At 44.2% G+C, this 10000-nt stretch overlaps 1 protein-coding gene across 1 annotated transcript in view; it reads left to right on the top strand.

Annotated features, from left to right (window-relative positions):
- The first annotated feature begins 6658 nt into the window (after positions 1 to 6658).
- Positions 6659 to 10000, top strand: part of mgat5 (alpha-1,6-mannosylglycoprotein 6-beta-N-acetylglucosaminyltransferase) — a 183579-nt gene continuing 180237 nt past the window's right edge. The window contains exon 1 of the mRNA XM_063212631.1: positions 6659 to 6712. Coding sequence (XP_063068701.1) covers positions 6659 to 6712 — 54 coding nt within the window. The remainder of the gene's footprint in view (positions 6713 to 10000) is intronic.

The raw sequence follows: 10000 nt of genomic DNA, 5'->3' as shown, positions 1-10000 counted from the left end.
TGTCAGACAAATTGTTACCATAGCAACAACCACTAGGCTTCACCAAAGATTTTCTTTAGAATGTCTCTGCCTTCACCTTAACCCAAATGTGCAGAGGACAGAGAAATGCACCATTTTGTCATGCTGTTCGGGCCATGTAATATGGTGCAGATATGCTAATGCTTTTATTTTCACATTTCAATGCTTTTTCTTTTCTTTTTTTATTTCAATAACATGGAAGCAAGATATTCACGAGACGGAGGTGGTGTTCAGTGTAAACTTGGTGTCATCATGATGAAATGTGTTACTTCCTTCAGGCTGTGTTGGCCTACATCCTGTCTATGACAACAGAACACAATATAGAGTGCTAACATTAAGTATATAGTACTAACCCATGACTACCCAAACTTTAATTACATGGGCCCCTGAATTCTAGTATATTCCAGGCAAGGTCCCCCCTGCCATGGCACTCTTTTTTTTCTGTGCACTTTTTACAACACGTTGGAGTTGGTGCATCTCCAAACCTATCAAACGAAAAAGGAAACATAATAAATACACAATGTAAAGAAGAAAATGATAACACAGTCACAGTCGATCCTCTTCAGAGATGAAATAGTTTATTAGGCATCACTTATCTAGTGGTTTACTTTAGTTATATGCATGGATTGTTTTTCTATACTTTTCCTGACAACTTGCCGCGCCCCCCCTAGTATCCCCTCATGCCCCCCAGGGGTCCCCGGCCCCCACTTTGAAAACCACTGTGCTAACCACCTAGTGCTTGGTTGCACCGTGTGCTGTTATGATTTTGTTGTCGACAGGAAACGATTGTGTGTATCACAGGTGTTGACTGCAGTCTGACACGGTTATAAGTGGGCTTGCTCTCATCAGGGGTGATGAAATAGATCAGACACAACCACATCCTCTCTGCTCGTAAACCTTCTCATCACACCACACGGCACAAAGCTCAACAGAGCCGCTGACAGCTTTGGCCGGGCCCAGGACAAATGAAAGTCATCTGAAAGGGCCCCCCATCCCATGTATGTCAATGAGGACACAGTCCTAGGCCCCCTCTCTCCCAGGCCCCCCCTCTCTCCCTGGGCCCGGGATAACTGACTCGTTTGTCTCCCTCCCCACTGTCGGCTTCCCTGACGCTTACCGCCACCACCCCCACGCCCCACCCCCTGGACAGCCATCTCTCCCTTCCTGGCTTATTCTGTTACGCTCACAATCTATTGTGTAGGCTAGGCTATGTTGTTACAGAGAATCTGTAGATTTCAAAAGTAGGACATCTTAGCATGTGCAAGAGTCAGTATACGTAACCTACATGTGTGTAACACACACACACACACACACACACACACACACACACACACACACACACACACACATACACACACAGTACATACACACACAGCTGAGAGGTCAGAGTGATATCGTCCCTGTAACTGCTTTGGCGCTTTAAACATATAACACAGACACACAGACAGAAGAAGGAGAGGAGGTTGTGGAGAGTGGAGGAGAAGAAAAGAGAAGAGAGGAGGGTGTGGAGAGTGGAGGAGAAGAAAAGAGAAGAGAGGAGGATGTAGAGAGTGGAGGAAGAACATAAAGAGCAAAGTGGAGTGGCAGGCTCTTGAAGATGAGATCGGAGCAGAAGATGGAGCATGAGAGAGAAGACTGTCAAGATAGAGAGAGTGATGGAAAGAGAAGAATGAATGGAGAGAGCGATGAGAATGCCTAGAGAGAGTGAAAGCTGAAGAGAGGGAGCGGGAAGAATGGAGAAAGATAGAGCAAGCAGAATGAGTAGAGAGAGCAGTGAAGGGGATGAGCAAGAGCAAAAGAAAGTAATTGAGGAAGAGCGAGAGAGAGCAATAGAGAGATGTCCAAGAAAGGGAAAGACTGTGAAAAGACAACAGTGCCGGTGGCCACAGTGTGACTGGTCCAGACAGAGGCCTTCGCTTGGCTTTGTTGCTCCTTCACAAGCGAGTAATTCACTAGGGAGCCACAGTGACAAAGGCCTGGAGAGGAGAGAGCAGAGGTGATAATTAGCCACACACACAAATCCTATAGTGTTAATTCAGCACTTAGAGAGTAAGACCAGCACTAAATAAGACAACACTTGGATTAAACCTTGCAATGTTAGTTCAGCACTCAAGGTATTACCAATATGGGCATAGTTTATGGAGTGGACGATGGGGGCGATGGAGATACCACTTCGGAGATTATCTCTTGCAATGTAAAAATATCAACTCTGGACAATTTTCCCCAACACTTTTCAAACCAAACCCCATTGATTGGCAACATTAAAAAGTGTTACATTTGACCCTCTAAATGCTAAATATACTGTGTGTGCAGTGACCCTAATGGTTACAGTATAGAATGAATACTATACTATTAGATTAGCCTCCCTTCTTGAATTAACATGGCTATATCTGTGCAGTGACCCAACCCTTACACAGTAGGACCAACACTTAAGGTGTTAGATTTGGCTCTCTCAGGTGTGGAAGTAACACTGCTATAACTGTGCAGTGACTTGGCAGCACCAGAATAGAATCTTAATTTAGTGGCCTGGCTTAGGAGGGCCATGTGATGTGGTGTTGATAGAAACTCTAGTGTTAACATTAACGTGACACTTGCTGTCACATTTACACGTCTATAAACTCTCTTCAAGCATCCCTGATGGAGACATCATACCTTATATGGCCAGAAAAAGCAAAAATAGGGACCATTATGTTAACCAGGTTTCAAAGGGGTGACTCCACACACGCTTCTGTTTGTGTACTTGCATCTGGTTCACCAGTGAGAGACAGACTGTTTTCTACGAACTGAAGAGAAACCCTGGAGCAACGCACAAAGTGTTTTTTTTTCATAATCAGTGCACAAACTTTCTAGTGTAAATCTCTTCAGAATCCTGGAGCTCCTTTGTTTGTCATCTTCCATCATGTTTGACCAACCTAACAAAACTTAACAGAGACATACGAAAGTAGGCTACAAACTACTTCAACTGTACTTTCGCCGTAAGTTGGGGCAGGCAGGCTAGCGGTAAACACACCAGTTTAAGGGAAAAGCAGAACAGGGCAGGTCTTTATTTTCTAGCTCACACCAAGATAGCCTAGACTAGTGTTGCTGAGTTGCAACTTTTTACATGGGGAGGAGGAGGTGTGACTTGGTGGTACATGGAGACATGGAATGATTAATTTGCCACCAGTTTGCAAAAGAAAGTAGGTGCCTGTGTGTGTGTGTGTGTGTGTGTGTGTGTGTGTGTGTGTGTGTGTGTGTGTGTGTGTGTGTGTGTGTGTGTGTGTGTGTGTGTGTGTGTGTGTGTGTGTGTGTGTGTGTGTGTGTGTGTGTGTGTGTGTGTGTGTGTGTGTGTGTGTGTGTGTGTGCGTGTGTGCGTGTGTGCGTGTGTGTGTGTGTGTGTGTGCGTGCGCGCGCGCGCGTGCGTGCGTGCACTGAATGTGTGTGTGTATTTGTGGTAGAGAGAGTATGTCTGTGTGCATGCGAGCGTGTGTGTGTGTGTGTGTGTTTGACAGATTGACAGTGAGACAGGTAATTCATTACATTATGCTGAAAAGCTGTTATGGAGTGACATTAATCAGCTGATGATAGATTATTAATAAGATGGCAATTAAGAGGAGACTTGTACTGTAGATGTGCTCTCTCTCTCTCTCTCTCTCTCTCTCTCTCTCTCTCTCTCTCTCTCTCTCTCTCTCTCTCTCTCTCTCTCTCTCTCTCTCTCTCTCTCTCTCTCTCTCTCGCCCACTGCTGCATGTGGTTGCAGTTCCTCATGGGGACTGAGACAAGCGTGGCTTACTTTCTCAGCACAAGTGTGTGTGTGTGTGTGTGTGCGCCTGTGTGTGCGGCGTATGCGTGTATGTGTGTTCATGTTTGTGTGTGTGTTGAGTGTACAGTGTGTGTGGTTTTTGAAGGATAGTCGGGTGGTGCATTGGATGGACTAAGTGCAGCCACGAGACCTCAATGTTGTTTTAGATGTTTGTGGGGAATATCCCTCGGGGGTTGGTTTGAGAGAGAGAGAAGGAGAAAGAAGGTGAGAGCGAGAGAGAGCATGAAAGAGGGCAGCTGAGGAAAGAAAGAGCGTGAGAACAAATGGAAAGAGATAAACTTAGAAAGAGAGAGAAAGAGAGAGGGAAATGAAAGGGTGAAGATGTGTTGGGGAATAGATGGTAAGAGAGACAAAGAAAGCTTTGATGTGTGAAGACACTTCGAATCAGTAACTACCTAGGTGGAAAAAGTCCCTGAAAAGTCTGACATTGACACATTGAAACATTGAACTGCATTATAAACTTGCATGACATAGAAAAAACTCCCCATCATGATTTACTCTTTTAAACTACACAAAAACACTGAGAAATGAGGAGAAATTACCCATCCAAAGCCCATCAAGACTATTTAAATGTATGGTATATTCACGTAAAAATGTATAATACAAAGTGTGTAATATATCCTATAATATGTAATATGTAAACAAACAAAATATGACATTCACAAAGTCTCAATTTGGAAATGAAATCTGTTTTGCATAATGTTCTCACCACATATCCAGATAAACCCTCGTCTGTTGTCAGTTTCAAAGCTGATCATAATTAACTGTTACGGATCCCGAGCTGATATCATCTATCTATTAAGCAGAACGTCTCTGTCTGGTCTGTGTAGTGTGTGTGTGTGTGTGTGTGTGTGTGTGTGTGTGTGTGTGTGTGTGTGTGTGTGTGTGTGTGTGTGTGTGTGTGTGTGTGTGCGTGCGTGCGTGTGTGCGTGCGTGCGTGCGTGCGTGCGTGCGTGCGTGCGTGCGTGCGTGCGTGCGTGCGTGCGTGCGTGCGTGCGCGCGTGCGTGCGCGCGTGCGTGCGCGTGCGTGCGTGCATGCGTGCATGTGTGCCTGTGTGCCTACGTGTGTGTGTGTATGTGTGTGCGTGTGCGTGTGTGTGTGTCTCGGCTGAACAATCTGTCTGATCTTCAGATCTGCAGCAAACTGGGGTGATGTCTGTGCAGTGCACTGTGTGGTGTTGAAAGTTGTGTAGAGTTTGACTTTTATACTAGGTCTTGCCTGATTATTGGTCTGACACTTCCCTTCGAATATGAGCATACATTCCGACAGAAGTAGCCTGTCTGGGTTGAATCGACAACTGACAACGTTGAGTTTAGCTGTAGGCCTATCTTTTACTTTTTTTATTCCGCAAACAGACGGACGCTACATGTTACAGTTGGTCCTCAGGCAGTAAGCTTCCATTTTATCCAGACTGCAGATCAAACTGCGAAAAGAAAAGAATAAAAAGAAGAAGCACCGAGATTTAGCAAAATGTGAAACCCTTTTAATAAGTCATGGCATTTATATATTTTAGCTAAATCTTGAGTGCCTAGCTGTTTTTCTTCTTTTTTAGCAGATGAGCACGCGTGACATTGTCTATGGGCTCCTGAGTGCTCCAAGCCTCTTTGTGTTCTTTGGCAGATCAAATTGTACAAAGTGCACTGTGTAATATTTTTAGTAGTTTATTTCCAGAATTCATCCGGCCCATTCACATATGTTTCCCTTTTTCACAAATACTTACCATCAATTTCTTTATCCACTATGACCAGGAAAACTGCACTGCATGAAACTATGGGTATTGTCCGTGTTCGCGATTTTGAATGTCCAGAAATTGTAATTTTTAGTGGCAAAACTTTTCATATTCATGTCAAGATCAATTTTGGCAATAGGCAGTACAGTTTCAATGAGCAGCTTTGCAATACCTACTCCACAATCCTACACAGTGCACCTTTAAACTTGATGGCACAAACTTAAGGTTTCTCAATGCAGGGCATTTGGTGCAGCTGGAGAAGCTAGCTCTATGATCGGGGTATTTCATACCAGCACTTTGAGGACCTCTTTTCCAGATGTAACTTAGTGTCTCCTTATTGGGATGTATTGTGCCTACAAGGATATCACATTTACATGAGAGCTTAAAACAGTCTATTTCTCAGTGACTGCTGCTCTGCATGCTAAGCTCTTTCATATTAGCCTCATTAGAAACGTAGGAGTAGGCCTAGCTGTAAATAGTTAGCTTATCCTTAGCATGTCACATGTCAATGTTTCTTGTTGATTTACTGCAGTTCGAGGAATCCCAAGTTCAGTCCCTGGATGGTTTGAATGGCAAATGAGTCTGTGTGTTAATCATTGGCTTGCGGAACAAGACGCCATTGATTGTAACGGCAATAACCGGAGACAAGATAAAAAGCTAAGTACACATTGTCACTTCCTGATCCCATTGGAAACTAGAGAAGGGTCATGGAGCAAATGGCATTGGACTTCCTGATTTTGTAGCCAGAGTTGTATTACTGTCCATCCCCATACAGCTGCCACAGTCCATAGGGCAGCGAATTGTGTGTGTGCGTGTGCTTGTGCTGTGTGTGTCTGTGTGAGTGCACCGGAAAACCTTGTGTGTGTGTGAGAGCGAGTGAATGTGTGCGTAAGTCAGCAAGTGTATACGTTTATGTAGGCATCAAAGATGCGTACTGAGCATAGAGGAAAGTACACACCCTCGTGTGTGTGTGTGTGTGTGTGTGTGTGTGTGTGTGTGTGTGTGTGTGTGTGTGTGTGTGTGTGTGTGTGTGTGTGTGTGTGTGTGTGTGTGTGTGTGTGTGTGTGTGTGTGTGTGTGTGTGTGTGTGTGAATGCACAGCTGGCGTGATGCTGCAGTCTCATCCCATCTCCATCTCCACCCTCCCGACACGGCTCAACCGTGTGCGTGTGTGTGCGGCTCAGCGTCCACAGTCCTCTTCCTCCCCTTGGGGACGCTGAGAGGGAGTGGAGGTTGTGTCTTTGTTTGTGTCTGTGTCAGAACTACCACACTGTCTAACACTCACACACACACACACACACACACACACACACACACACACACACACACACACACACACACACACACACACACACACACACACACACACACACACACACACACACACACACACACACGGGTGGCCTTCCATGGATTTTTTTTATTTACCACATTCGTTGCCATGATGGTCTGCCTCTGACCACATCCTTTCTGACCTTTTTTGTGAGCACGTGCAAAAACTGGAACCATTCTTTCTTTTTTAATGGGCACCAACCTCATGCCAAAATGCTGACGCAATAATAGTGCCGCGTCCACTACTTAGATTTCGAAGTCAAGACAAAGAATTTTGGTCATTTTCAAATTTGTGTGTTCAATGAGTATCTGGTAGAACATTACATTTCCCTTCACTGCTTTGGTGGGTTGTGTGTGTGTGCGTGTGTGCGTGCGTGTGTGCGTGCGTGTGTGCGTGCGTGCGTGCGTGCGTGCGTGCGTGCGTGCGTGCGTGCGTGCGTGCGTGCGTGCGTGCGTGCGTGCTGCCAAAGGCTTGTTTTTGAGGTGTAAGTGTGTGTGTGTGTGTGTGTGTGTGTGTGTGTGTGTGTGTGTGTGTGTGTGTGTGTGTGTGTGTGTGTGTGTGTGTGTGTGTGTGTGTGTGTGTGTGTGTCTGTGTGTGTGTGTGTGTATTGGCCAGTAGACTGCAGGAGTCTCTCTCTCTCTCTTGCCCTCTCTCTCTCTCTCTGCAAAAAAACATTTCCTGTTTTCCTGCCAGCCAGGGAGGAATCAAGCACCACTTTCATCACACCCGCTCACACAACCCACCTTTCAGCACCGGCAGAGGGGAGCATAGCCGTGTGTGTGTGTGTGTGTGTGTGTGTGTGTGTGTGTGTGTGTGTGTGTGTGTGTGTGTGTGTGTGTGTGTTCGAAGATGTGTGTTGACAATATGAATGTGTGCATATTGCATATTTGTATGTTGATTTGCATCTGCATATTTGCATTTGCCTGTGTGTGTGCGTGCTTGTGCGTGTGTGCGTTGTTCTGGTAACTAAGTTCTGTTTGTCAATGCCTCAATCACGCTACTATTCCCATTTTCTTTCAGTTTTTCAAGAAGGAAATTACACATCCAGTGGAATAGGGATGACTTTTTGTCTGTTTCGATGCAGTCTCACTCCATTCAGTACAGTGTGTGTGTGTGTGTGTGTGTGTGTTTTTGTGTGTGCGCGCGCACGCATTCAGCTAGGTGTGTTGCACTGCTTGTGAATGTCTTACATTGCAGTTTTGTCTTGCATTGCATACCATACTGTAGTTGTCTGTGTGTTCAGAGACGGTGTGTTCATTACCTTTCTGCTTACATTCTGCCTACAGGACTTGAGCATTTTATTTTCCTTTCTCTCATTTTGCTTCTCATCCTTTTCTCTCCCTGTCGCCCCCGCTCTCTGCCCTTCCCTCTTTCTCTTCTCTTCTCTTCTCTTCTCTTCTCTTCTCTTCTCTTCTCTTCTCTTCTCTTCTCTTCTCTTCTCTTCTCTTCTCTTCTCTCCTCTCCTCTCCTCTCATCTTCCTCCTTTATCCACTTCAATAAACACATTGGCATTTAGAATGAGGCATTGACAATGTGGTCAATGCTTGATCAAGTCGAGCCCAGACATGACTTGTCTACAGATCACTTTAGATTTCAGTTTCGGCATTTCATTAAAATTTAACATGGTCTTCTTCTCAAACAATTTGGTTAGAGGATGAACATGGGTAATTTAATATATTTACAGCATATGAATTAAACACGCAATCAATAAAACATGTAATTTGTTACTAAATTAAGTTGTATGTAAGATCCTAGCTTTCCCTCCATGTTAACCCTGTCATATACAAAGTTGTATAAATGCTGAGATATGGTAAACATGCTTAATGTTAGAATGACTCTGAACTTGGCCCTGCCTCGTCTGACATGCGGCCGACCCGGGTTCGATTTTCGGCCCGGGGTCGCTTTCCGGCCCCTCCCCGTCTTTCTCCCCATTCGCTTCCTGTCCACCTCTCATACTATCTTGTCAATAAAGTAAAAAAAAAAAATCTTTAAAAAAAAAGAATGTTTCTGAACTTCAACATGCATCCCAATTCATGTAGTGTAGTTGTGTCTACATTGACCTGAAATTCAATAAGTGAAGATGCGCATACCATTTGGGAATAACTTTACATTAGGGTCATTCCACGCCAAATCAACAAGTGCCCGCGCACTTAGGTCTCAAAAAATTCTGAAAATATTACCAAGTGTACCCATGGTACTTAAGAGAAACACTGTAAATGTATTTGAATGTAAGATGTATACTCTCCGTGTTACAGCCAATTTTACTGGGGGAGGGGGGTGCCCATTTTGTTCACAATCTTTTTTTTGTCAAAGTTCACAAGCCCCTAGCTCAATAACTAAACCATGTAGGAAGCTCACATTTGGCATGCTGGTACATAGACAGGAATAGTTTGTTGCTAAACTGTCAGTTTTGGTCTGTATGATCCTGCATTGTCATAGCATTCCCTCAAAGATGATACAAATTGTACTGGAGTTTTTGGCTGTGCTCTGTTTAGGCCTTCAGAAGACATATTTGTGCCCAACATAGCCTCTTGATTTTTTTCCCTTGTGGAGACAAGTAGGAACACTCTCATAAAAAGCTATAAATAGAAAGGAAACCCCATCAGTGTTTGAAAAGAAGACCTCACAAGTCTGACAAATCATTTTGGGTGTCATTTTCAGAGCTCCAGAACCCCTTATGGGATTGTACACAGATTTTGTTTTTGTTTTTTCTTCATTCTCCATGAATTCTTCTTTTTAAAAATGCCAATGAGACTTGTCTTATGTGATGTTTTCTTTTTTAATTTCCAACCTGAACATGGGCACCATGCACATTGAGAGCAATATGTTTTCTATGCGTTTCTTCCGCTGCCATCTGCTGGTCAAAAAAAGTAACAACATGACTCTTTGTGCCTGACCTACTGTCTCTTTTGGTGTGCGAACCTGCTCCCACATTAAACGCTCCTGAAATCATTGAAATTGAAAGGGATACCTGCACCCCTGCACAAGGACTCTCGGGTGATCATGTCTGGGCAAAATTTGCATTTGATTATTTAGTCTTTACATTAAATGTTATAGAAATCATGTTGCTCTCTTTTTGCATTTTGCCCATGTTAAGGGTGGAAATTAAAAACGAAAA

The sequence above is a fragment of the Engraulis encrasicolus genome, chromosome 12 (assembly GCF_034702125.1).
Source record: "Engraulis encrasicolus isolate BLACKSEA-1 chromosome 12, IST_EnEncr_1.0, whole genome shotgun sequence".
In the NCBI taxonomy this organism is placed as follows: domain Eukaryota; kingdom Metazoa; phylum Chordata; class Actinopteri; order Clupeiformes; family Engraulidae; genus Engraulis; species Engraulis encrasicolus.
This window is presented reverse-complemented; position numbering and strand designations above follow the sequence as displayed.